We start from the raw sequence: 27,684 nt of genomic DNA on the forward strand, positions 1-27,684 counted from the left end.
CGACCATCTATCCCAGCGCCCTTTCTTCTCTCCCTTTCCCTCAGACTCACTCTCTCCCATCCTTTTCCGTCTGTTTTCGCCATTTCCCTGCGCCACGCTAGGCCCGACGTCATCTGCTCGCCCAGCACACACCAATCCTTGTGCCCACGCCCACGGCCATACACAGCATAACTCACGCTCGCCCTTTTCATCTGGGATCTGCGCGCACGCCGATTTGGTTATTCTTGTACCCCCAAGGACCCTGAATCATCGCACTACCGCGCCTCACATTGAGCCAACGCCCGGTCATCCTATAATCTCCCTCATCTGCCCGGCAACTACTACCACTACACATCACACTGTTTTCCTCGAGATGTCAGTTTTGTTCTTATAGCACAACGGTCCCTAGGGACACGATTTGATCCGCAGCACTTGTCTTTCGAGACGATCTTCAGCTGCACGTCCTTTTGAGGGCACACCCTCTCATCAACATATTCATACAACAAAACAACACCAACTACTACTAGAAAAGCTTCTCGCAAGCAGCCTCGCTATTACTACTACTGCTGTTACTCTCAACAGCTCTTACGAAGTCGATCTTCGACCGGTTGCGCCTGCTAGAAGCATCGTTGAACGACTTGGCCTGGAATTATCAACCATTCGCCACACCTCGAGCCGAGAGCCCGAATTCACCCCTGCACCCAACCTCGACCAACATCATCACCTCTCCACCATGACGCACCGAACAGCACAACACGACGCTGCGACGTCAAATGTCCTGGCTTGGTCAACACATTGCGCAAATATGCCCTCCATGATAGAAGACGAGGCCGCCGACGCCGACGAACCCCCGGAAACGCAGCTGCCCATCTCTCCCATCACTAGCATGTTCAAGCGGAACCCTATCAGACGCACCACACTCGATCACAACGCCTCTCTCTTGACCAAGGCGCTCCACAGCCCTTCCGAAGATGAGGAGCCCGAAGCCCGCCCGGGTATGTCCTTCTTCGCCCGTCGTCGCTCCATGGCTAGCAACATCAGCCTCGCCTCCACCGCCGACTTGACGAGCGATACCGGCTTGACCAGCCCGTCTCGCGCCAACACTCCCAGCCCACCTCTTCCCGAGATGCGTCTGCTGAACATCCACGATGAGCCTGCCAAAGAGGCGCCTAAGAAGCGTTGCATTCAATTCGCCTGCGCCGCAAAGCCCAACAAGCCCGTCGAGCCCATCCGCAGCCAGCCCATGGTCAAGGCACCCTCTGCACAGGAGCCCCAGCGAAGATCCTGCATCAAGTTCGCCTGCCCTGTTCCTCAGCGTCCCGCATCCACACAAAACACTCCTCCCCAGCGTATGGAAATGGCGGCCGCAAGACTCCAAGCACCTGCCCCGGCGACAGCTCGCAAGACGCGTTCAAGGTCTCCCAGACCCACACTCGCTGCCCCCCAGGTCGATGTCTCTATCAAGTCTCCCACCACCAAGAAGTACATCACCGCCAACCCCTCCGACTTGAACAATGAGTCGTCTCAATTCCACGAGTTCGCCAGCGACATCCCCCGCGAGGACGACTGGATCCGTCAGGCCTTTTCATCCCAGGGACGTCGCATTACCATCGATGACACTCTCAAGAAGGAGAATGCCATCCGCAAGCTCGCTACTGAGGCTGAAGAGGAGGCTGAGCAGGAGGAAGAAGATCTGGCCACCGCCATTGATGACGAAGATGACGAGGACCTCGACAACCTGGATGACGCCGACGACGATGAAGATGAGGGCGAGGATGACGAGGACGAAGATGAGGACGACGCTTCTGATGAGGACGATAATTCTGATGGGTACAAGACGGACGAGGAAACTGGTTTCGCTGATTCTGAAGAGGAGGAAGAAGACGATGATCTCCGCTTGTGGACCCCTGGTCGCTCGACCATTCAGAACATCGACAGCACTCCCATCGCTCGCAGACCCTCTCTTCCTGAGCAGCTTTCGGACTCGTCCATTGCCTCTCACAGCAGTCTCCGCGCCCGACGTGGCCGCGCTCAGCGCATCAAGATCCGCCCCGGCACCCCCGAGCTTCCTGATAGCACCGACTTCGTCTGTGGTACTCTCGATGAGGATCGGCCCATGGAGGATGCCTACATGTCTTGCTTGGCCGCTCGCAGACGCGAGAAGCTGCAGCTGATTCCTCAGGACATTGACCCCAGCTTCCCTGCTTCGGACCCCGAGGACGAGGGTGAGGAAGAAATCTACAACCCTGTCCACCACAGCAGCGATGACGAGATGTTCTTTCACGGAAAGATGGAGGATCTGCACCACAAGAACGACCGAAGCCGTCGCCAGAAGAAGGCTGAGCACACTCCTCCCAAGCGCTTTCACTCTCCTCCGCCCATCAAGCGCCGCGCTTCCCCTGCCCTCAAGACTCGTGGTCGCTCCCCTCGCCGCCTCTTTGACGGTCCTTCTCCCCGTCGTCTGAGATCCCCAGCTCCCCAGATGCTGAAATCTCCCCCCGCTTCACCTCGCAACGGCCACGGCGCCATTACTTTCAAGACTTTGGCATCTCGCCCTGGTCTCACCGTTACCAAGTCTCTTCCTCGTCCTCCCTCCATGTTCCCCCACATGGCCAAGGGACGTCGCTCCAAGGCACCTGCCAACGACCTGCATATTCGTGGCGCCATTGACATTGTCAAGGGTCTAGAGCGCAAGCGACAGCGTCGCAAGGAAAAGTTTTACCAAAAATACTGCAACCGCGCTCGCAAGGGACAAGTCCCCGAGCGCAAGCCTCACCGCGCCGGCCTCGGCTGTGAACGCATGAGGGAATTGGGTTTGCTCATGGCCGGCAAGATCGACCAGGGCAACTATGTCCTATCTGTTTAGAGGCGTGCCTACAACTACATTGGGCGGAGTTTTTGCTTTGCATTTACAGCGAGACTAAGAATGGTTTCGCAAGGCGTTTAGCATCGGATGGTGCATGGCATGGTGGGCTTCATGACATATATGAGACTATTTTCGACGTCTTTTTGGGACTGTATATATTACTTTTTTCTCTCTTTCACATCGGGGCGTCCTCGATGGACGAGGTGCTCCGCGCCTACATGGACTTTCGCTTCATTTTCTTTTCATCATTTTGGGAGTCCAGCGGCATCTGGACTTGGAGCACGAATACCCCCTGGAATAGCGTGTATGAAGGCTTGTATGGTTGTCGAGCAAATACATAGCATTAGGTAGCCTGATCAATAACTGCATTCCTGCGAGATATCGCAGACCTCCAATACTCTCTGTCTGTTCCTTTGCCACGTGCCCATTTGTTCATAACCGAGGATCTAAGGTGTAGAGTAGAACAGCAGCCTTGATTGGTGTTGATGGCAACATTTGAGTGACTTGGTTCCAAGATTGAATGACCATGAGAGATGTTATTTTCTCATGTTGTCAGACTACCTGGGTATTCATACAAAAAGGCCATCAGACTCATTCATGCAAGTAAGGTAGTAACCTGGGATTAAGAAGCTGTCAGTAACAAAACTCATTCGGCCTCATTCAACTGACATAGCCATCGGGCTTTCATATTGGTGAAGCCTTTCCTAAAGGAGATGACAATGAGTTTCGTTTCGCCTTGATGCACTCCCAGACTTTTTGCATTTTGCGTCTCCCGTTGTTCTAGCCAAGTTCCCAGACCGCAGTAGACAGCACTCGGTGCAGCTGTGGAGCATCTCCGATACGTGGCAGCCCCAGATATAAGGCACGCGCACCTCAACACACTGCAATTCGCAACAGCAAATGCGCCAGCGAGCACAGCCAGCACGCACCACCTCACCTCACTCTCCGTCCCCGACTCCCCTACCAGCTTCTCCTGGTAGCCCCCACCTCACTGACCACCAAGCCTAAAGGTGGCCCCCAGCTCAGCCAGTCCCGTCCCGTTCAGTCCAGACCTTGGGTACCTCGCTGTTCGTACACGCCGCCGCCTTGTCTCCTGGGAGCAAAAGCCCGAACAACGAAGCCTCCCCGACTTCAACCTACAAACTCCACCGTCATCCACGAACCACCCTCACAATACAGACAATAATCTCGCCCCTTCGTCGTCAAGATGTGGATTGTTGATTGGTGTATGTATTATGCTTCTCCCTCATCTTCATCCTTTGCCTGATCCCTCTCCACCACCTCGGTTGATCTGCTGCGCGCGCCGCCTTCGCCGTAGCTTGTGGCCTACCATCTATCCCTGGTTAAATGATGACGAACTGACTGGTATTCTGTCCCTCTCTATAGTCTACAACGTCCTCTCAAGCCTCGGCTTGCTCAACAAGCATGCCAAGCTTCTCTTCCTGGGCCTCGACAATGCCGGAAAGACCACCCTGCTGCACATGCTGAAGGTACGGTCCCCCCGACACCCGCCGGTTGCACCATATCGATACCACGAGCCTACCGGAGGTCGGATGCGCCGATATGGGATACTCTTGGGCTATGATATGGATGGAATAAACAGCTGCTAACCAGGTGATCAGAACGATCGTGTCGCCATCCTTCAGCCTACTCTTCACCCCAGTGAGTTATATGCCCTTCCCGCAGCAGAGAGCCCAGTGACATGAGCTCTGCGCACGTGTCCAGAAAGCTAACCGCCTCGCCCCCCCCCCAGCTTCCGAGGAGCTCGCCATCGGCAACGTGCGCTTCACCACCTTCGATCTCGGTGGTCACCAGCAGGCCCGCCGCCTGTGGAAGGACTACTTCCCCGAAGTCAACGGCATCGTCTTCCTCGTCGACGCCAAGGACCACGAGCGATTCCCCGAGGCCAAGGCCGAGCTCGACGCCCTCCTGTCCATGGAGGAGCTGGCCAAGGTGCCCTTTGTCATCCTCGGCAACAAGATTGATCACCCCGACGCCATCTCGGAGGAGGAGCTCCGTCACCAGCTCGGCATGTACCAGACTACCGGCAAGGGCAAGGTGCCTTTGGAGGGAATCCGACCTATCGAGGTCTTCATGTGCTCCGTTGTCCTCAGACAAGGTGCGTTGCTTTCCCCCGGATTAGGCAAGACAAGGCACAGAACAGTTTGGCTAACGCAAGAAACAGGATACGGAGACGGTATCCGGTGGCTCTCGCAGTACGTCTAAGCATGGACCGACAGCTCTGATAGGAGCTAGCGGGAGGTGTTTACGGCGGAAACGGAGTAGTACCCGGACGATTTGGCAAGAATGACAATAGGGAACGTCTACGCGGGAACGAAATTCATGGTGCCACGTCTACGAAAGCTCCGGTCAAGTGCTCGAGGGGGGGGGATTTTAAACAGAACAGAGCCCTCCTCTTGGCATTTGCGAACCTGATATCCTTGGGGAACAACGGATTAGAAGAGCTGCGTAATGGGCTGACCTGCTGCTATTGGGCATGTTTGCATCGGTCCACACGGAGGAGGAAGTGTTCCTCGGTTTGGCTTCTCAAATAGCTCTGCTCGATCCAGTACTGTCGGTCGAGCATCCAGCTTTGAGCCAGAGACGAGGCAGTTTGTACGCTTGTTAGGCTAGAATACTCATTGGGCTCAGGGATTCGGAATCTGGTTTATTTGCGTCTTTCAATCGTTAGCCTGCTCTGCGTAGCTACTGCTGCATCAACAATAACATTGACATAAAAGAAACGTGAACAGTATGGCACTGTGAGGGCATCATTGGTTTGCGCCGAGACTCGCAAGAAATAAGTTGTCGATGGTGACGGTGACGATGACCGAGGCCACCGTGTCCACGTCGTTGAAAGTTTTGGTTAGTGGCGGGCAACGGCGGGATACGTGATGAGGGACATACGTCAGAAGAAACTGTGGCGATGCTCTTTAGCATTCTACAAGTCACAGTGGTATCTCTGAGATCAGCAACCGGCCGACTGTGTTTCCAAGGTTTTTCTGGTCTCTATCCATTTGGGATTACGTTGACGTCTAGATGATTACTGTCTTTGAGGCTAGGCGTACGGAGTACTTTGAGTAAGTCACCACATGCCACAATATGCCAGGTACCTATCCCACAAGCCACTTCCGCCTCCTGCTCAGCCTTGCTAGCCAGCCATTCAGGGATACGTTGGACTTTTGGTCGAGGGGACCACCGGCGTAGTGAGGTGACATTCCTTTCGAGGGGACTCCGGAGAGACGGGACGGTTGAGACAGGGGCCGGATGGGAACATGAGGAGGGAGATGGAGGGGCATTGGCGAGCGGCCTTTGGGAATTTTGTTTCAAGGTGCCGAGTGGTTTATGACCTGAATCTTTTGACATCTCCTCTTGACATAGCTCGATGCTTATACGGATACTTATTGTTTATATCATGGCTGTACTATCTACTCACAGACGGCGGGAGGTTTGGTGTTAGTCAACCTGCGCTGGTGGAAACTAAGGTGGCCTTCCTCGCACCGCATCCCGCTAACGTGCCTTAAATCAGGTACAACATCCACTGAAGAAAGTGAAGAAAAGTGAAGAAAAGTGACCGGGAGGGGTGGAAACGGTGGAAGCTGCCCCCTGCCACTTGACGGTTCATTAGCCGGGCGTGGGTTGGTACTGTAGTGGGCGGCCAACAGGCGGGCGGCCATTCACCATCTCCCTGAGTGACTGAGTCCCCAGTGCTCCGAGGTCCCAACGAAATCCAATTCGAGCTACTGCCGACGTCATCCGACCCGTGGCATCACGGGCGCGCATTCCCTAGGGAGGTCTGCGCATCTTCGAGGAACCTGGGAGCTAAATGCCCGTGTTGGTCGTCTCCTCCCCGGCCGAGAAGCGCCAGATACACCACCCCGAGGCATCTCTAAATTCCCTCCCCAACAAATGCATCGAAATCAACCGTGTATCTGCAGATTAAGGTAGTAGCCACGCTCTATTCCGACGCTTACATCCTCACGCAACTGTTCACCCACCACGCTACACGCAATACGCCCGCATTCACATACTACCTGACCTTGAGGTACCTCGCCTTACCTGGCCTTACACACCTGCCACCACGGGTACTTCCTCTTCATTTCGGAGACCAGACTCATCCCTTACTCTCTCTACCTTGAGCGCGTCAGCACCCATCATCGTGCCTCTCTCTCTCTCTCTCTCTCTCTCTCACATACTTCCCCTGAGTAGCTTCACATCTTTGACTGTCCCGCAACCTCTTTCTTTCTCTCCTGGTGTGCTGCCATATCATGCGCCTAGACCCGTCAGACGACGCAGCCCGCAGACATGGCTGAGCACCAACCTAGAGTTTCGTTTGGCTCATCACCGAGCGGCGGCGGCGGCAGCAACACAGACATTTACGGCTTCCCGCCCGAGAACTTCAGCACCGACGGCTTGCCCGAGTTCGACACAAAGTTCCTCAGCGATGCCGACCTCGCCGCCTTCATACAGGCCCTCCAGGCCCCCGACCCGTTGCAGTCTCCCGACGAAACCACGTCTCTCCGGCCCCCCGGCCTGAGGAGTAATAGCTCGCTAGACGTCACGAAGCGAGGGTCCGTCTACGAGGATGACAGGGAGGATCCGTCGGCTGTCGCAGCCGCGGCGGCTGCTGCTGCCGGCGACGTCACGGCCCCGGGTCCGGGGATGCTGAATCACACTCATACCAACGGCGGCGGCGGCGCTTACAACAACGGCTCGGCGACGCAGTCCAACATGTTCATCACGGCGCAGAACGACTGGGCGCCCGTCAACCAAAAGATATCAAAGAGGGGGTCTCGCCGGAGGAGGAACCGGGCCAAGGGGGCGGCCGAGGCGCTCCTGGGCACCAGGACAAAAGACGAGACGCGGGAGGGCATCTTTTACGCACTCCTCAAGTGGCCGATGCTCTTCTTCGTCGGCGCCTGGCTCGCGGGTCTGGCGCTCACGTACCTGTACACGCGGCTGTACATCTGGGTATACGAGCACTTTGTCACCTGGCGCGGCACCCGGGAGAGGCTGCGGCGGAGCATGCGCCGGACAAACAACTACCGCGACTGGGTCGTCGCGGCTAAGGAGCTGGATAGCTACCTCGACCGGCAGCGGTGGAAGGAGGAGAACGATTTCGCCTACTACGACTCCAAGACGGTCAAGAGGGTGTGGGACCAGATGCGCAAGTGCAGGCAGAGGGCCGAGGCGGCGGAGAACGGGGAGACGGACGACGAGGGGGCGCAGCCGGACGCCAAGGGGTCGACGGGGAAGCCTGCTGTTGAGGAGCTTCATGCATTGCTCTCGGCGTGCGTGAAGAGCAACTTTGTTGGTGTTGAGAATCCCAGGTTGTACAGCCAGACGTACTATGGCACCAAAAACCTGGTGCAGAACTTTATTGACGAAGGTACGTATTCGCAGCTGTGTTCAACAGTGTTTGGCGGATTGGCTAACTGCGTACAGTCGAGAGGAGCATCAAGTTTATCCTGAGCACGAAGCAACTGTCGATGGAGGAGAAGCGTTCCATCTTCAAGGGCATGCACGCAAACTACGGACGGACGGCCCTCTGCCTCTCGGGAGGCGCATCCTTTGCCTACTACCACTTTGGTGTCATCAAGGCCCTCCTCGAGGCGGACTTGCTTCCGGACGTAATCACCGGCACCAGCGGTGGGGCTCTGGTCGCGGCTCTCGTGGCCACACGGACGGACGACGAGCTGAGGCAGCTCCTCGTGCCGGCGCTCGCGCACCGCATCACGGCGTGCCGCGAGACCTTCTGGACGTGGATCCCGCGGTGGTGGAAGACGGGCGCCCGCTTCGACTCGGTCGACTGGGCGAAGCAGTGCAGCTGGTGGACCCGGGGTTCCATGACCTTCCGAGAGGCGTACGAGCGGACGGGCCGCATCCTCAACGTCTCGTGCGTCCCTGCTGACCCGCACTCACCCACCATCCTCTGCAACTACCTCACCAGCCCGGACTGCGTCATCTGGTCCGCCGTGCTGGCGTCCGCCGCCGTGCCGGGTATCCTCAACCCCGTCGTGCTGATGATGAAGCAGCGCGACGGGACGCTGGTCCCTTATTCATTTGGACACAAGTGGAAGGACGGCAGCCTGCGGACCGATATCCCCATCAAGGCCTTGAATCTGCACTTCAACGTAAACTTCACCGTCGTCAGCCAGGTCAACCCGCACATCAACCTCTTCTTCTTCTCCTCGCGCGGCTCCGTTGGACACCCCGTCACGCACCGCAAGGGCAAAGGCTGGCGCGGCGGGTACGTCATGTCGGCGGTGGAGCACTACCTCAAGCTGGACATGACGAAATGGCTCAAGTTCATCCGTCACGCCGAGTTACTCCCCCGTCCGTTGGGCCAGGACTGGTCGCAGCTTTTCTTGCAGACGTTTAGCGGTACCATAACCGTGTGGCCCAAGACTGTGCCTTCGGACTTTGTGCATATCCTCTCGGACCCGGACCCGCCGCGGTTGGCGCGCATGATTCACGAGGGCCAGCAGCGCGGGTACCCTATTTTGAAATTTGTTGGGAATAGGCTCAAAATTGAGAGGTTGATTGAGCAGGGGAGGCGGGAGACGAGGCCTTGGATCCGGAGGGGTAGTATTGAGACGATTCTCAGTGAGGATGATCTTAGGAGTTTGCTTATTTCTGGGAATACGGATATCGAGGATGAGACTACGGATGCGGAGGGGGAGACGTTGTTGGAGAATGAGGAGAATGAGGAGGCTGTTGTTGATGACGAGGGGGAATATGAGGAGGACGAGTATGAGGATGGGGAGGGTGAGTATGAGGATGAAGATGAGGATGAAGATGGGGAGGGCGAGGAGTACAGGGGGGAGGGAAAGATGAATTAGGCTGTTCCGGTTGACTCCTTGAATAGGGTGTACGGGTCGTTGTGAGAATACGGTGGATTCCACATTAGTTGAAAAAGAGGTTCCTTTTCTTCTATCGAAAGACCTCGGAGGTGGTTAGAAGTGTAGCATAGCTAGGGCGTTTTGGTACATCCAGATGGAAATACATCCTTTTGAAGAGCGATTCACCTCGTCTCTTGCTAGTACCCAACCCGTGAGAGCAGGGTTATATGTGACACTTATAGCACCGGCTGTGTACTAGAACTCTCTCTCTCTCTCTCTCTCTCTCTTTATACAGTCCAATCGACGATTGGGATAGTTTAGAATACAGGTAAGGCAGTCAAATTAATTTGGCTTATACCTCACAAATAGACATTGCCATCAAGGAGGCAAAATCATGAACTCACTGGGCACTTAGGGAACCCGTCTGCAGGCCGGCCGGTTTACCGTCGCTGATTCGGACTAGTGTTGCCGAGAGACGGTTGCACGGGAATTAGGTAAGCATGGCACGGGTAAGGTACGGTGCCTTGGGGAAAGAATGAGTGGAGACCTTCAAAAGCTAAAAAAGACACTGAGGGGGCACGGAGGGGAAAAGAAGGCTCAAACCGACGGGTCCCATTTGGGGAAGGACAGATATTCCATTTGCCGTGTGCCCGTGTCAGAATCAGAAGGAACCTGGAAGCACTAAGCAGTCGCACGAGTGACGACCTGGAGTGAGCACTGAGAGGCGACAAATGGAAGGCGAACAAGGTTTGTAAGGTGGGAGCCAGCTGTGGAGCACTTCCAGGGCGCGCACTGACGGCCCGACATTTAGGTGATTGGATCCAAATGGGCCTTGCCCTGCCGTTCATACAGCGCGAGGACAGGACACAGTGACCTCTCCCAGTGTGCTCTACCTCCATTACTACAGGGCTCTACTACGTAGGTGTAAGGTACCTACGTACCTTGCTCACTACCTCAAGGAACCGGCCGACCCCTGCTCGCTCTTCCGGAAACTACCACCGCAGAAGCAGCCACCAGCGCAGGCACAAGCACCAGTTTATTTCGAGGCCACGATTGTCAAAAGAAAGTGACTTGGCCGAAGCCAGCAGATTGCGGTCACTTCATACCCCAAAACCAAGTCCCCGACCTCGACCTGGAAGAAACAACCAGCGAACGGAGAGGCAGACACCATTCCTTCACGGTCTCTGGCTTGTTCTTTTTTTTTCTTCCCCTTTCACAGGTAACTCTTCTTGGTCTCGTCTGCGCTTCTTCAAGTGCAACCTGCCGCGCGCGACACATACTCCCACTCTTTAAGACCTTTTTTTTTACTGGGTTACATAGCTGTCTAGCGACGTGTCCGGATCCGCGCGCAAGACTCCCACTCGGACTTCGATCTCGACGGTACGACTAACCACCTTTCCAACACACACACACACACACACATACACAACGACCCGACACCGACACTCTAGAGCTCCAGAGCTCGTCGCCACACCCCCGTCAAGATGAGTTCCGACTACTCGTACGACGCCGAGGCGCAATTCTACCCCTTCTTCATCCTCGCCATCAGCAGCATCATCACCTTGCCGCTCGGCTATACCCTCGTCTTTCCCTCCAAGGAGATCGAAGCCAAGGCCCCGCGCATCCAGAGCGACTTCAAGCCCGAACATGTCGACCTCATCGACAAGCAGCGCAAGGCTCACGAGAAGAAGCAGCGCCGCATCGTGCGCGTCATTGCCGTCCTCTTCGGCCTCGCCGTTATGACCGGCATGATCTACCTCATCATTCACACACAGAGCGTCACACAAAAGATCTGGAACCCATATGATATCCTCGGCATCTCTGACGTACGTTGAACCACATGCACCCCCCAAACAAGTGCTGACACGCTGCTGCGTCATAGTCCGCCGACGAGAAGACAATCAAGAAGGTGTACAAGCAGCTCTCAAAGAGACTGCACCCCGACAAGGTCAAGCCCGACCCGGCCAAGAACGAGACCATCGAGTCCCTGAGCAACGCCTACGTCGAAATCTCAAAGGCTTACCAGGCGCTCACCGATGAGGAGATCCGCAACAACTACATTCAGTACGGCCACCCCGACGGAAAGCAGAGCTTCAGCATCGGCATTGCGCTTCCCCAGTTCATAATCTCTGACGGCAACGGCAAGTTCGTTGTCCTCGCCTACACGCTCCTTCTCGGTGTCCTCCTTCCTTACCTGGTCGGCTCTTGGTGGTACGGCACGCAACGCATGTCCAAGGATGGCGTGCTCCTTGAGAGCGCCAACAACCTCTTCCGCGCTTACGATGAGAACGTTGACGAGGGCGGCGTTGTCACTGCCCTCAGCAGTGGAAAGGAATTCGATACTGTTCTCAAGGGTGACAAGGCCGAGTCTGGCCTCTCCAAGCTCGAGTCCAAGCTCCAGGCCAACGCCGAACAGGCCGGTCTCTCCCAAAAGGACAAGCAAGCCCTCGAGGACCTCGACAGTGGTGTGCGTCGCAAGGCTCTGGCTCTCCTGAGGTCTTACCTTGGTCGCGTCGAACTCGGTGACGCCGCCCTTGACAGCGCAAAGTACGAAGTTGCTCCCATCGCCCACGCCCTTACCCGATCCTTCTCTGCCATCGCCCAAGCGTACGGTAACACTGGCCCAATTCTGGCCGCTTACTCTACCAGCCAGCACCTCATCCAGGCTCTCCCGCCCAAGGCCTCTCCTCTTCTCCAGCTCCCCCACTTCACCCAGGACATCGTTCGCCAGGTCGAGGGAGGCGACTCCAAGGTTCACATTTCCCTTCAGCAATTCATGGATTTGCCCGACGAGCTTCGCAGAAACTTGGTGGTCCGCAACAACCTCCTCACCGAGGCTCAGTACAAGTCTGCCGTCAGTGTCGCTCAACAACTACCCCAGCTCCGCGTTGCCAAGGCCTTCTTCAAGGTTACCGGCGAGCGCTTCATCATCCCCTCCTCCCTGGTTACCCTCGTCGTCAAGGGCCGCATTATCCCCCCTGGTAGCGAAAACCTCCCCGAGGTCAACGAGCTGGATCTGGAAGACATTGACCCCGCCGAAGATGACCTCGAGGCCTACCTTGGCCGCAAGAAGAAGACTGTCAAGGGCCCCGACGGCAAGCCTGTCCCCGTTGACGACAAGCCGATTCTGCCTCCTCTCGCCCACGCCCCTTACTTCGCCCGTGATCACGCCCCCAAGTGGTATGTCTTCTTGACCGACTCTAAGCAGGGCAAGATGGCTGTTCCCCCCTTCACCTTCACCCAGTTCGACCAGCCCATCTTTGGCGACGATGGCAAGCCCACCTTCAACATGCAAACTCTCAAGGCCCAATTCGCCGCTCCTCCCCAGGCTGGTCACTACACATTCGTTATGCACGTTGTGTGCGACAGCTATGTTGGTTTCGATACCAAGATGGAGGTTACTCTTGTTGTTGAGGAGGCGAACAAGGCGGCAGCGATGGTTGCCGAGGATGATATCAGTGAGCCCGATGAAGGTATGCTTCCCTTTCGATGCCCCTAAAAAAAACACCCACATACTAACATTATTTGCCAGACTCGATAGCTGGCCAGATGCAAGCCCTTAAGGGCGGCAGCGTACCGGGCGCCACCAAGCCCCGCAGGAAAGACGACGATGACTCGGATGAGGAGAGTGGTACGGACGACGACGTCCAGGACGACACGAGCGAGACGAATACCGATACAGAGGATGAGTCATGAAGCGACAAAGGGCATTTGAGCCTGGGGTGGGTTGGTTGGCGGGGGTAGAGGTGCTTGCTGTGTACGAAGCGATAGACGTTAGTTGCACAAAAAAACAAAAATGTGTAAAAAAGGACACTTCAAATATACCCAAAGTCAGAACATCAACTACGCCACACAAACACACACACACACACACACAGAGAGAGAGAGAGAGAGAGAAAGAGAGAGAGAGAGACGAGCTGGTGTTGAGCGGAACGGTTTGTGGTTGTTTAGCTGCTTGAGCAGTTAAAAACAGTCTTGGTACATAGTCATCGGCGTTGAGTTTGGGTTCTCCATGGATTTTTTAACCATGCGCATACTGTTTCTTCACTTGAATTAAACATCTTGTTTAGCATCATCTTCCTCATCATCAGCACTGCAACGCCAGGTCTCTACATCTCTCTTCATGACTTTGTAGTTCTATCAACCTTCGGCACTCATCAAATCGGGACCTGTAACGTGCTTTGAATGATTTGATATTCGTCCACGATACCAAGAAGGTGGTCCTGGTGCATAGTCACTTGCTGCTGCTGCTGCTGCTGCTGCTGCATGAATCGCCTCGCCGTACATGGTCAATCAATCAACCAACCCAAAACACCCCCTTTCTTTTTCGCAATTGAAAAACGCCCTTCGCCATTTCCTTTCCCTTCTCCTTTGCAAATGCGACAATAATCCATGTACACTTCTCTCCCGTCTCCTGACCTTCCCCCAAGCATCCGGGTATCTGGTATAAAATCGCATCAAACCCGCCGCCGCAGCCCCCCTTTCCTTGGTTATGAAACTCCGTTCGCGCCTCCCGCCAACTGGCCCATCGCTTCAGTTCACTTCACGAGCAGGCTTACTCACTAAGAGCCTGGAGTGCGTGCGTGAGAGGGACGACGCGCAGAGATCTTCCGCGTTTCAGACCGGACGCTGCCTTTTGGGGCATAATGGTAGGGCTAGACTCATCTCTCCACTTGCGGAACACGCTCTTGAGGTCTTTCGGGATGCCCTCCAAGACGACCGTCGAGATGGGGATAAAGGGCCGATCTTCCATGCCACTAGCCAAGATGGCGTACTCTTGCGCAAAGTCGAGTGCGTTGCGGAAGGAGCTGTACTCGCTCTGCGACGTTCGACCGACAATGATGTACATTTCGAAGAATGCGTCCAGAACGTAGATTGAGGATGGGTCCAGGTCAGCCTGAGTGAACGGGCTGATTTCGGAGACCTGAAATTGACATGGTTAGCGATGAATTAAGAGACTCGGAACATTGTTGAGCTTACCTGCTTCGCCGCAGACGCGTCCGAGCGGAAGAGTCTTTGGCAGTACTTGTCGTAGTTGGACTTCAAACGCCAATGGTCTGCAGAGTGCGGCTTCGTGCCGTCATTAAAGATGGCCCAGAAGCTATCCGGCTCACTGCCGTCCTCGATTTCCAGGAGTTCGCCCATCAAGCTCAAGTCCATACCAATGAGACGGGCGCAACTCAGCTCATCTACGTCACTGCCCTTGCCTTTCCAGAGATAGCACTTTCCTGACTGCGTAATCAAGAAAGGGAACCCAGAGCAGAGACTTGCAGATGAGAAGTCAACCTCATCAAATACAACCTGACCAAGCATCCGGCGGCCGCACAGCATGCTTGGTGCCAAGGAGTCGTACTTGGTGTTGGTACCGCGACGGGTAATGATCATACCTCCGAGCGCCATGATGAACTCGGGGGTTTCTCTGCCCTGGCGCATCTTGATGACCTTGCCGCCGAGCGAACGAGCCTCCCGGTTGACAAAGAGAGTGGTATCTTCCACAGTTGCCACCGGCACCTCGTCACCAGCCCAGAAGTACACCTCCGTCTCCTTCCAGCCAGTCTCGTTGGAGAATGTGTGGGCACAGATGTACATTTCCCGCTCGAACAAGATACGCTCATTATGTGATTGCACAGGGATCTTCTTTCCGTCCCCAGTAATTTGGAACAACCTCGTGCCCTGGCTTTGGATGTCGCGCACCCGGGGCTTGTTCATCAGCACTTCCGTGGTGTCAAGGCGGTACTCTCTCTGAGGTCGCGGCGTGCCAAAGAAGTCATCCAACAAACCAGAGACCTCCGAGCTTGACTTTGTGGGGGATCGTACAGGAGATGCGACTGGTGTAGGTGAAGAAGGCTTCGGCGGGATAGGCAGGGGCCTAGTAGAGATCCTCGTGGGGGTACTAGTCCTTTGGACCGGGGACGCAGGACTCTCAAATCTCGACTTGGCCTCGAGAGGGGGCGACCGTACGACAGCGCCGCCGAACATCGATGCAGCGTTCTTGACGGATACCACAGGCTCGCTGTCAACCCTGTCGTTTGACTTTTGAGGTGAACTGGGCCTGGACAGAGGACGGCCAAAGGTTCTGAGAGGTGCCACGTGAGGGCTGTCGAACTGCTCATTTGGCGGCGGCGACCGAACGGGAGACCGCGTTGGTGATCTTGGAGTTGGTTCGGGCAGCGGACGTCCAAAGGTCTTAATGGGCGCAGGAGCTTCCTCAACTTTGTCCGAAAATAAATTTGCTGGAGAACTCGGTCTAGGCTCAGGGAGAGGCCGTCCGAAAGTCTTGACAGGAGAGACTTCCTCGGTTTTCTGGAGCGCAGGGCTAGGAGGCTTCTCGAAGACTGGCTTCGGTCTGACTTCTTCCGCCTTTTGGGGCGGTGGGCTGAATGGCTTCTCAAAAATAGGCTTAGGCTTGATGCTTGGCGACGAAGCCGGGCTTCCTCTCTTCGGGCTCGCAACCTCGGGACTGGTAATCTTGGGACTGACAACCTTAGGACTGGTAATCTTGGGGCTCTCTTTTGTGGGGGAAACCATCTTAGGTGGGCTGCCCATCTTTGGGGGGCTTTCCATCTTAGGGCTTTCCCTTTTCGGACTCTCGGGCTTTGGGCTCGTTTGGTTGTTCTCCTCGAAGAATCTCGACATCCGCTTCATATCCAGCTTCTTGGGTGAGGTGGGCTGGGAAACGGGTTCACTGGACTTCTCCTCAACAGGCTTGATCGGGGAGGCCTGGAGCTTCATTGTGGGAGATCGGGACCTGCGCTTTGAAACAGGATCTTCCTCCTTGGCGGGAAGAATGGGCTTCTCTGGAGACTTTTCGGCAGACTTCTCAGCTGGAGCCTCAGTAGGGGTTCCAAAAGGCTTGAGAGGCGCGGGCCTGTTCTTGGCAGCTGCTTGAGCAGCTACTTGAGCTTGAATGGGCATCGGTGCCTCCTTTGCGGGGCTCTTTACTGCTTCTTCTACCACAGGCGGCTCCTCCTTCGCCGGTGAGAGGACACTCGGAATGGGCGTGGATTCGCTTGCCATCTCTGCGCTGGGCGCAGCTGCGGAGGGAGCCTTGGAGGACGGCGCCTTTCTTCTCGGTCCACGAGCACGACCCTTAGTCATGTGCGTAAGCTGAGGTCCTGGAGCCGAAGGTTCGGCGGGTGCCCCGTTGGATCCTTCCGACTTCTCGGCATCACGCCCTCCATTGGCAGCCATGGGAGGGGGACCGCGAGCCAAAAGTCCTGCGAGTGCAGGATTGAACCGATTCGCTAGGCCCCCGGCAGCGGCACGTCCTTGAAGCCGGCCAGGAGCAATGCTCTCTTTCTGAGCCTCAGCCGCAGGCCCGGGTGATACCGGTGACTTGATAGAAGGCGATTTAAGCGACGGTGACCTAGCAGAGGGCGATTTGACTGATGGCGACCTAAGCGAAGAGACCGACTCGTTGGAATCATCCCTGTACGATGACTTTGGTCTCTCGCTTACAGACTTTCGATGCTCGATGGCAGAGGGAGAGGTCGCGTCTGACCTGCCGGATATCGACTTGCTCAACGCATGTCTCTTCAATAGAGCTTCTGGAACCGGATTCTCAGATGCATTGGACTTGGTTCTAATCACGCCTTTGCCTTCTGATTGAGCAGCCTGGAAATCTTGCTTCTTCTTCAAAATCGCGTCCTTGAACTCATCCTTGCGCTCGCTGGGCTTCGGCCCACCGGTGATATTCAAGGCCGCTTTGCCGCGCGAAATGTTGCCCTTCAGCTCATCCGGCGCCACGTAATTCTGCGTCTTGGTCCGTCGCAAGTTGCCAAAAACATTTTGCAACTCGTTGGCGGGCTCTTTGGACGAGGCAGCATCGCCAGAGACGTTTCTGGACTTCAGACCAGTGCGGAAGTCCTTCTTGGGAGGAGTTTCGGGCTTGACTTTAGCCACGGCAGGGCTATCGGTGACAGAGGAGCGCTTTGGAATGTCCACGGGCAGGGCATCTCCTTCCGGCTTGCCCTCGCTTGCCGGACTTTTGATCGTGCTGGTACGGAAGCTTGGGCTGCTGATGCTGCCGCCGGTCTTGTGAGTTTGCACCGGTGGTGCATATATACCCTTGAGGCCACTCACAGAGGGCTTGGACACATGGCTTCCCATAGGTGATGAACGCATCAGCCCACCAACATTGACTTCGTGCTTTTGCGATGAGACTGAGCCGCTTCGGCCAAGGTCGGCACTGGGGTTGGCAGCCTTGTGAGCCTTGGCTTTGTTGAGCTCTACCATCCAAGCTGGCTGGTTCGATACTGGCGGGGGCTTAGGTTTCGGTGACTCTGGCTTATTCAGCGCGGTTTCCAGCCAGCTTGCCTTCGTCGGGCTCCATCTCCTAGAATCCATAGTCTTCGAAGGGCTTGATGGCGGTGTCACATCCTTGTCGTCCTCCTCCTTATTATCGAGCTTGGTATCCAGCTTGACGTCGGGCTTGGTTTCGGGCTTAGCTTCGGACGGAGGTGCTGCTGCAGCAGGCGCTTTGGGTGTAGTTTCAATCTCGTCTTGTTGCTCCTGATTGCTATGACGAGAAGTAGGGCGCGAGGCGGGGCGGGACAGAGACCGAGAGTGAGATGATCCGGTAGGCGTAGCAGCTCCGTCTCGCATGTACATGCTCTGCGGACGGGAGCGAGACTCAGGCCGGCTTGAAGCAGCTGAATCGGCGCGCACGAGGCCAGGAGGAGAGGTTACACTCCACCTCTTGACGCTGTCCGACCTCTTCATCATGGCGCTCTGAACGAAACCGCCCATGCCCTTGGTAGGAGAAACAGGTCGCGTGGGCGACGAGCGACCAGATCCTACGATTGACTTTCGACGTAATGCTGTGGGATCATTCTCGGAGATCTCGGCAGGTGGGTCGAGTCTCTGGGAGCTGCTGAGTGACAGCGGAGAGCCCAGTCTGTTTTCCTTCGTCGGACTAGACTGCTCGGCAGCCAAGTCTGTCGAAGAGCTGCGGCTCATGCCGGGAAGCTGATGGGCGCGCATCGAAGACATGTCGTTGGTATCGGTATCCTCAACCTGGCTCTTGCGGTTGGCAGCCGAGCCAACGCTGGCACGATCGGCCGTTTGACGGAACCACGCGGGGTCTTTGGAGCCCAATGATTGGGAAATTTGGTCCCGAGAGAAGGTCTGCTCGGTGGCGGAAGAGGGATCTGGAGTAGGGTTCTGCGAGGTCCTGGTCGCATTCTCGGCGGCAACGACGGAGAGGGGACGGCTTTTGGATCGATCCGAATGCTGAGAGTTGGGACGTCTCTGCCACGACAACGGCCGCGCTCCTTGTACGCCGCCGGTAGGAGAGGTCACGCTCGATCGCTTGCTGTCGGCGTCGAAGGGGGAATCGTTCTCCTTGGTTGGGGAGGTGGAGAAGCTATCCATAGTTTCGGGGGCTGCGATACCTCGTGAGAGAGGGCGAGGGCTGCCGGTGTGTTCGAGACCAGGAGAAGACAGTCTTAGGTCATCGGAAAGCTGCGTCGTGTTACCTCGAGAGGAGGGTGGTGGGGTGTTGGCCGGGGATGACTTTTGAGGGGAAATGGATCGAGCGCGTTCTGTCAAATGTTGTCAGAAAATGCGAACCAGAGTCTTTCTTCTTGTTGGATAAAAACAGTCGCGCAACGAGATGGGAAAGAAAAACAGTGCCAATTGCAGAGAAAAAGTGAGCGTCGATGATTTTCCCTTTGGGACACTTGCGAAAAACAATGGACGAAGGCCGTGTGTGGTAGTTATTGGGGGTGGGTGTCAAGGCGTTGAGGCGTCGCCCGCGGCTCGCCCAGTGCGGCGGCCGTCCCGTCAGTAGCTCAGCTCTTGGGCCAAGGGCAACCTGAACCTGAACATAGCACGGCACGAGCACGAGCAGAATGAATGGCACACGGCAAGCTGCAAAGTAGGATTTGTGCCTTGGCCGAGTCGGGAAAAGAAAGCTTGTTGAGGGCGGACACGGTGGTAGGTAGATGATGCAGTGAGGGGAGAGACAAGCAGCAGTAAGGCAAGGCAAGGCAAGGCGTGGGTGGAGGGGGAAGCAAGGAGAATGATAAAAGGTAGGTAGACGTACCGGCGCGACGAGCTTGTCGTTCTCTCTTCTCTTGTTGTATCTTTTCGTCGAGTTCGCGTTGACGGGCGTCGTCTTCTTCGGTTCGGCGAGCATTCATCTCCTTGACATCTTGCAAAAACTTGGAGACGTCGTCCATTGTTTGTTCCGACATGTTGAGGCGGAAGACAGAGTCATGACACGGTTGCGAGTGGGGGAGGAATCAGGAATGGAAACAGGTGGTTCTGTATGCGCAGGAATCCCCCCGGTTAGGACGTATGTCGTGGCAAGGCGAACGGGTAAGGTAGAGAGGTCTTTGTTGGAGAAGGATATGTTGTCTATTTTTTTCCCTCCCTCAGTCGGTCTCGTCTTTGGTGTGTCTGGTCCGTGGCGGGATTAGGTAGGATGGGATGGGATAAGGTAAGGTCCAAGGTGTACTCCGTAGGTAGGATGGACAAGGTAAGGTACCTCTGGTTCGTCACCTTTTGGATGGGTGCCGCTAGGGAAATGGCGCCAAAGCAAGGTACTTGGGCCAAGGTGAGAGCGGAGCAACCTCACAGACGTAAGGCAAGGTAGCGTAGCCCACGGTTAGGTACGGATGGAAGACGTGTGCGTTGTGGATGGAGACAGACTGGAGTCGGGTCTCTCTGGTCTCTCTAGTGACTTTGTTGTTTGGATAGAAGAAATGCCTTGATTAGGTACGACAAACTTGTCGAATGCGTGTGGTACCCGAGTTTCTGGCGATGTGGGCGGCGGCGGCGGCTGAGACGAAGGAGCATGAACCACAATCCTGGAAAATGCAGCTCGTAAGCAAGGAGAAGCTCTGAATGCGGCCTTTTGTTTGGATGCAAAGATGATCAAATTTTTCTTCTGTGTACGGAGCAGGCAATTGTGTTTAGTACTGGTGACTAAGGCGCTCCATGGTCGAAAGTAAACACAGACGACCTGAGGTGAAGGAAGGAAGCAGGTTTCTGCGTAGCTGGCAACTGCCTTCCTTCCGGATGCTTACTGCGTGCTGATGCGAACAGTTGCATCCCGCGCCCGAGCTTGCCTCTTTTCTTCCTTTGCCTTTGCTAATTGGGCAGGTGTGCAGGCCCCCCTAACAACAGCAACCTGCACGTCAGGTAGCACTGGGCGCTGGGTGACTGGGCATGGAGGTCTCTAAAATGATTTCTTCGATATGCCCATTGCCCACAGACTCTGAGGCGCAACTGCGCAACATGAACCACAATTTCTCCTAAATAGGTACGCGGCTTCAACTTGAAGTTCTGCGCCAATGTCTCACACGATTCCAGCGAGCTGCTCAAAGGGGTTTCAACTCAGCTCCTCTCTCAGCTCAGCTAAGCTTCCCCATTGCGGCCATCTGACTTGGCCTTCGTAAGGAAGACGAAGACGAAGAAGACCTCGAGGTGGATGTACACAAAGAAAGTGGAATCAAAACAACAAGGGTACGTATGTACTACGTGACTACGTGCCCAGGTGCCCAGGTGAGGTCGGGTGTGCATTGGCCACTCGCTTCTCCACACCGGCAACCCCCTGTCTCACAATGGATTTATTTCGTACCTGAGATCCCTTGCACCAAATTTCGACATTCAAGCGTCCTTACTGGCTAGATGGGGCGTTTCAATCACATCGTTTCAAACCATGATTTCCGGAGGGATGGCCCGGTATTCAACTCCAACGGCGTGTAATCTCTCGGCTCATTCTGCTGTAATGAATGCAATTCGGTTCCAAGCCCGACAAAGTCCAGCTCGGACAAAAGACACCGCCTTTGCTCTGCTTCAAAGTACCGTGAAGAATCACTGACAATCTAACTTGGTGCTGACGTTAATAGATGGCGGCCTACAATCAGTGTCCCCTCATTTCGTATTTCTTCTTCTCGGGCATCCTCGGACAAAGCAGCGACCCGATTTTAAGCAGACAGACTGTCAGACGCTCACGCAATGCCAATGCCAATGGACCACATCACTGCCCCATCCACACATGTACAGTAGGTCGACTCAGCGCACCATTCTCAGCCTCAGAGGATATATTGCTATCCTATTACTACGGATATCAACGTCGATCCCGACTCCCGAGCCGCCACAGAATCACTCGGATCCGGCCCTTCCTGGGGCCGTCCTTCCAGAACTTCCTGACACGCTTCACCATGCCCCTTTCGACCCGGCCACCTTTATGCTCGTCCACACTTCTCTCCTAGCCATCCCAGCTTCCCAACGGCGCGCCCGGGAACTAGCTGAGAAGAAAATGGCCAGGACATCCTCGAATGGATCGCTGAGCCTCGAGAACGAGAGGAGCCGCACCGTAGTCGAGGTGATCTGGCAAGAAAGCTAACCGCCAATGGATACCTGGACTCCAACTTGCCACTAGTACAGGAACAGCCTCTTCTTTGCGTCGTCCACCACCCAAGCAAGGCCTTCCTTTAGGTTCGTGCCTGTCATGGCACTGCACCGCAAGACGTGCCAGCGATGTGTTCTGATCGCCTCCAATTGCAGCCCCTGAAGAGATACGTCAGCCAGTTCCTCTAGCAACGGTCAGAATGTTGTCCGGAAGCACCAACTTGGAGGATTTCCTGCTCATCCATGCATCCGTTGACGTCGGTCTTGTTGGCAAACACCAGCAAACTCGCTCCAGAAAGTCGCTGCCAATCAAAGTTAGCACCCGAACCGGGTACGCATCCACTTGTAGGCGTGGCGTCCTCGGAACGAACCTCTTCTTGCAGTAGGCCATGGAGCTCTTCTCTGCAGTCCTCGATTCTCAGTCTGTCCGTAGCATCGACGACCCAGATCAACGCGTCTGTCTTTTCAAAGTAATTCCGCCAGTATGAGCGTAGTGTCTTCTGCCCGCCCACATCCCCTATCCTGGTCAGAGTTGCCACCAACGAAACGTACATCAGCTTGAGGACGTACAAATGTTTAGCTTGTATCTGGTAGGCAGTTAGTACTCCTGCACTATAACGGTTTGGAGAGATTTGGCCGACGAACCCGTCGTAATCTATAGTCTTGATGATGAAACCCAATGTCGGGCTCACTGTGTTGACATCTTCGCCCATAATCTTCTTGACGATTGTAGTCTTTCCCGCATTATCGAGGCCTCTGTAACTTTCATCAGCGCGCAGGAAATCGGCCGCATGTGGGTGGACAACACTGACAGCATTAGGATTCGCATCTCCTTGTCTTTGAGACGGGCCTTTCTTAGGATGGACAACATGGCGAAGTGACAGGTATAATTTCCTTCGGATGCATCCACAACAGACTTATGTTCAGACGTCCCACGGTTTTGGGGATGCTCATAACGTCGGAGTTCCTGTCATCTGTCAAGTAGAAGAGCCGGTGTAGGTAGAGGTTCGTCGACGCTGCCTGAATGGATCGATTGACCACACGTGACCCCGCAGCATCGGTCTGGTCTCGGTGAGGCCACCATCAGTGGGGCTTACCGACCACACCGAGTTAATGGGCGACTAACATCATCAGACACATGTGCTGGATACTACTCACTACGCCACAACGGTAGCCACACAAGATATTTACAATCCATGATGTAAAATACCTTCAGTTAAATGAGGGGGACTTGAGTCTCAATGGGCAACAACGTTCCCTGATTCCCGAGTTTATAGATGGGTTACACGTCGGTTAGTATTGAGTAGGTAGAATCAGTCATTTCACTACTGCTTTATGCTAGAATGGTCGGTTATTCTCTAAAAGGTACTTATAGTTCTTGAGTACACAAAAAGTTTGATCTCCTGGCTGATGCTGGGCCAGCCAAAAGTATCTATATGTCCAAGATCAGGTGGGAGCTTCTGGGTGAAGCCCGTTCCTGCCTCTCAACAGGTGAGCTGCCGTACCTCCCTCTTATCTACCAGACAACCTCACCTTCAAAATATTTCCTACTGCGCACTCCGCCCACTTCCATTCTTCCCCCCAAGGTCTCTCTGCACCAATTCTACCCTTTCTCACTCAAGCCGCTGCACCGAAAGCTTCTCACTTCCTTCGAACTGTTCATCCTCCCACGACAGAAGTGATTTTGGAATCCTTCATCAATCTCGGGGTGTCAGCTTTTCTTTTTGTTCGCTGTTGCTTCGTTCCTGCAAGCCGAGACCGGCCAGTTCACCTTTACTTCAGGTCGGCTTGGTTCACACCCGACGCGCTCTGATTGCCTCAAATACAACACGACCTCATCTAGGTACTCCTTAAGGTACTCCTTAAGGTACTCACGACTCTACACTGACGCTATAATACCGGTAACTAGGTAAGTATACTCATACGCTGTGAAATTGATTCACAAAATAACATGAGTGTGCTAAGTCAGCTAATCCCCATTGTTCAGCCAGTTGCAAGCTCATTGTGTTTGGTCAAAGCACACATCGATTGCAAGATGTCAGATTCAAAGGGGATCATCACCCCAGACAAGAAGACTGGCGGAGACGAAGTCCAGTCTAGCCACAGTGGAAAGAATCGTGGCAAATACCTCGATCTCAAGCTGTCGGCCACCGCAAAGCCTTTCATCCCAGGGGAGCGATCTGGTGACCATGCGATCCAGTTGAGCCATGCTGAAGAGGATCGTGGCCAAGATCACAATTTCAGCATTTCGGTTCTCAAAGAATGTCTCACCAATGAGGAGAAAATTGGCGAACATGTCAAATGCGACCGCGTCGATCCCAGCACGCCAACCCCCATAGTCTCTGTCATCTTGAAGAACCAAGTTGGCAACAATGAGAAGCAGTCCATCCAGGAAGGAAGCCGTGGCGAATACCTCTACCTCAAGTTGTCGAAAGAGCCTGCTACCATTGAGAAGCAATCTGACGACAATGAGAACCAGTTCAGCCAAGATGAAGAGCATCGTGGCGAAGGCATTTCCAGACCGGACAGCCCTTATCCTTGGTCGTCCATCGGCTTGTACCCGCAGGAGGCTGGCTCAGCTCGGCTCACATTCACCTCTCTCAGCCCGGCTGTGGTTGAGAATAATACCAATGAGAAGGTCCAGGCGGTGGTTCCTCCCTCGAGCAGCCCTCCCATGAAGCCCACCGGGCCGATCAAAAGATCAACCTCTATTCGATGGGCCATGAATCTTCCAATCCCCCAGCGAAGACTTCCGCCTCCTTCCTTCCTAGATGACCCCACTTCCAGCCCTGAGGCTCGCCGAATCTTTTTGGAATTCAACACCCGCAGAGCCCCTGGTGAAGATATTTTTAATGAAGGCCAAGAGAACGCTGACTACGACTACCTCGCCGAGCGCAGAGCCTACGCTGTAAGAAGTTTCGAGAGAACCCAGAAGGAGAGAGAGGCAAAAATTGCTGCTCTGCATCTGAACATTCAATCCGACGGCGACGACGACGTGGGAAACGACATGATGCCCTCTAGACTTTCAATGTCGAGCGACTACGTCCCCCCTCACAAGAGGGTCGCCAAAATCAAGGCCAAGATTGAGGCAAAAATCGATTCCAAGATCCAAGGTCCAGTTACCGAAGCCCAGGAGCCAGCTACTACGACTAGCTACTTCGCAGAGTCGGACACAGAGTGTTCAACAGACTATGCTCGCCCGTGTGCTCCTCTTTCAGACATGTTGGAGAAGTCGGTGCCTCTGACACCCAAGGTTGTAGAGGATCTTCCGGAGAGAGTGGGCGTCACTACCAAGTCGAAGAAGAGCCACTCGTCTTGGGATGTCAGCAATGACGACAGAGCTTCGTCGAGCCAGGACAGAGAAAATCCCAAGAAACTCACTTGCTCCGAGACGGAAGCCGCAGGTAGTCCATCCTTTCTGACTTGGCTTCATACTCTGGATGATCCGCTTGTCACTTCCTTCCTCAACGAGAAGCAGGATCATCACCACCACGATGTCAGCACCGACACTGGAAAACTCATCGACCGTATTGAGCAGCCGACCACTGTGGCTAATATCGAAGACGACAAAGACATGACGCCCGAGATGATTCAACGTCGCCGTGATTGGACCAGTAACCTGCTCGTTCATCGCGAGATCATGGTTCGAAAGAACATCGCCATTCGTCAACGCTTGCAGCAGGAAGAGCGGACCCATCAAGAAATGGCCATCCTTCGAGAACGCGACGAGAAGAGAGATGCTGCGCTTTCTGCGAAGATAAAAGCCACTGTGGCACCTACTATGGACGAAAACAGTCTTCTGGCAGACTGCGTACTTCGCCCTGCCCAGCGAGCCGATGCCGATGCCTGCGCCGAGATGTACAACCTGGCTGTCGGTAAAGATCCCCTGGTGAATGATACCTACCCAGTCTCTGTCGAGCGGTTCGAGTACATCATGATCGAGTGCAGAAGACAGCAGCTGCCCTTCATCGTGGCGACTATCAAGACGACTGACCTGACCGACCCCATCAACTGGCCGTCTCGTGATGCTTACCGACAGTATATGAAGTGGCGGAAGTCTCAGCCGGCGGATGTTCTGGCTCCTGAGACTACCGTCTACGGATTCGCCTACCTCCGGCCGTACGAGACAGGTATTGGAGGGCTCACCGGAAACGCGACCCCAAGTGTCAAGGCAACTGTCTTTGTCCACCCTAAGCATCGACGTGGTCGGATCGGAAGTGCCCTTCTTCATCAGCTCCTCAGCCAAGTTTCCATCTTGTACCACGGCTATGTCGAGTGCCAGTGGGCTGATCCGGATGCTCAAGAGGACGCCTTCCACAAGCCTGACTTCCGGGACATTCATCGTAAGTGATTGAACGTAAAAGGAGTGTCAGATTCAATAGCTAATGGGCTTTCTAGGTGTCATTGTTCACACGATGGCTCAGAGCGAGGGCGGACAGGGCCTCAAGTGGATGGACGACTTCATGTCGTCTTTCCAGTTCGAGAAGGTCGGCTGTCTTGAGCAGGTCTTCAAGGTGAAACAGCCACACGGCGCCGATTGGTACGACCAGGTCGTCTGGCAGCACTGGGCGAACAAGATCCCGCGCAGAACATTCTATGTGGGAGACGAGTCCGAGTGCTCCTACGACTATCCCGGAAAGTACCACCCGCCTGGTGCTCGACCAGTCAAGTCCCCTGATGCTTCCAAGGACAAGCAGCACGACGAAAGCCGTGACAGCGACGATGTCTTTGGAGCCTAAGCTTTACTGAGTGAGATCGAATACTGACCTCATGCGCTCAAGTATCGAAGATCTCTGCCAGATTGGTTACCGTCGAATGAAGACCCGATATCGGGTATTTCGATCGATAACGATACTGTTGGAGGTGAGTATTCCACGGCAATTTGTTTTAAGAGAACATTCCGAGCTGATATTTGCCAAAGGACAGATCCAATTCCCAAAACAGAGCCAAGCTCAACAAATTGCTAAGAACCTTCCCCAAATCTTCTACTACACGACCCCTTTTTAAAGTCAAGAAGAGAGTATTAGTCACCGACGCCTTGTGGCTTTGCAACAACAACCCGACCTAGCAGCTTTCATTGGCAGCTCCATATCGGCATTTGACAGCAACGAACACATGATTTCTCGTCCGAAAACTCTTCACTGGCTCCTCATTTGCTCTTTCCTTTCGGTCTTGTTTCGCACCTTCGTCATCAAACCCCTTCCCTAATTGGATGTCAGAGTAAACAAACCCACCGCGTCCTGATCAGCACAGGGCTCAGGTTTCTTCTAACGGGGCTTTTTCGACCAGCCATGTTTTCGAGAGTCAATATGATCTCATAGAAGACGTGCCGGCAGAATGGGACGATACAACCGTGGCTTGGCCATCATGGGCCATACCTTACTGATCTCGGGGGATATAGCACACTTGTCGTCTCTCAATGGTTGCCATGGGTATGGCCATGGATATTGGGATCTTCTCGACCAGGGGGTGGATTTGGAGGAGAGAGAGAGGGAGGAGGGAAGGCAAGGAAACGAATGCCCCAGAATGTACAAGGGCCGGTCTTGTTTTGCTTTTTTCTTCTTCTCTTTGGGGTGTCCCTACCCCAATACTGCAACGGTAGATAGCTCAATCTTGTTCATCGAATTACTGTGTATG

The 27,684-nt window shown here is 54.7% G+C and overlaps 6 protein-coding genes across 6 annotated transcripts; 4 read left to right on the forward strand and 2 right to left on the reverse strand.

Annotated features, from left to right (window-relative positions):
* The first annotated feature begins 3,953 nt into the window (after nt 1-3,953).
* BDP55DRAFT_100300 (ADP-ribosylation factor family protein) lies at nt 3,954-5,463 on the forward strand. Its single transcript, XM_060565286.1, has 5 exons — nt 3,954-4,071; nt 4,232-4,335; nt 4,468-4,507; nt 4,599-4,964; nt 5,031-5,463. Exons 1-5 carry the CDS (start codon nt 4,053-4,055, stop codon nt 5,069-5,071), a joined length of 570 nt encoding a protein of 189 aa, XP_060430761.1. The 5' UTR covers nt 3,954-4,052; the 3' UTR covers nt 5,072-5,463.
* A 1,687-nt stretch (nt 5,464-7,150) lies between these two features.
* Nucleotides 7,151-9,687, forward strand: BDP55DRAFT_693063 (patatin-like phospholipase; the record flags this gene model as incomplete). Its single annotated transcript, XM_060577187.1, has 2 exons — nt 7,151-8,234; nt 8,291-9,687. The coding sequence occupies 2 exons, from the start codon at nt 7,151-7,153 to the stop codon at nt 9,685-9,687; spliced, it is 2,481 nt and encodes an 826-aa protein (XP_060430762.1).
* A 1,484-nt stretch (nt 9,688-11,171) lies between these two features.
* On the forward strand, nt 11,172-13,383 carry BDP55DRAFT_549954 (DnaJ domain-containing protein; the record flags this gene model as incomplete). Its single annotated transcript, XM_060568976.1, has 3 exons — nt 11,172-11,513; nt 11,570-13,160; nt 13,220-13,383. 3 exons carry the CDS (start codon nt 11,172-11,174, stop codon nt 13,381-13,383), a joined length of 2,097 nt encoding a protein of 698 aa, XP_060430763.1.
* Nucleotides 13,384-14,242: 859 nt separating this feature from the next.
* On the reverse strand, nt 14,243-19,883 carry BDP55DRAFT_630851 (uncharacterized protein; the record flags this gene model as incomplete). The annotated part of the gene is made up of 4 exons (XM_060572211.1): nt 14,243-14,611; nt 14,668-19,229; nt 19,258-19,557; nt 19,733-19,883. 4 exons carry the CDS (start codon nt 19,881-19,883, stop codon nt 14,243-14,245), a joined length of 5,382 nt encoding a protein of 1,793 aa, XP_060430764.1.
* A 1,824-nt stretch (nt 19,884-21,707) lies between these two features.
* BDP55DRAFT_660689 (ADP-ribosylation factor 4) lies at nt 21,708-23,024 on the reverse strand. Its single transcript, XM_060574649.1, has 6 exons — nt 22,860-23,024; nt 22,693-22,803; nt 22,618-22,634; nt 22,419-22,564; nt 22,269-22,349; nt 21,708-22,206 (listed from the first exon to the last, which is right to left on the reverse strand). Exons 1-6 carry the CDS (start codon nt 22,916-22,918, stop codon nt 22,075-22,077), a joined length of 546 nt encoding a protein of 181 aa, XP_060430765.1. The 5' UTR covers nt 22,919-23,024; the 3' UTR covers nt 21,708-22,074.
* Nucleotides 23,025-25,267: 2,243 nt separating this feature from the next.
* On the forward strand, nt 25,268-26,786 carry BDP55DRAFT_550175 (uncharacterized protein; the record flags this gene model as incomplete). The annotated part of the gene is made up of 2 exons (XM_060568995.1): nt 25,268-26,390; nt 26,446-26,786. The coding sequence occupies 2 exons, from the start codon at nt 25,268-25,270 to the stop codon at nt 26,784-26,786; spliced, it is 1,464 nt and encodes a 487-aa protein (XP_060430766.1).
* Nucleotides 26,787-27,684: the final 898 nt, after the last annotated feature.

This window comes from Colletotrichum godetiae (assembly GCF_030913485.1).
Source record: "Colletotrichum godetiae strain CBS 193.32 chromosome Unknown BDP55scaffold_16, whole genome shotgun sequence".
NCBI lineage: Eukaryota > Fungi > Ascomycota > Sordariomycetes > Glomerellales > Glomerellaceae > Colletotrichum > Colletotrichum godetiae.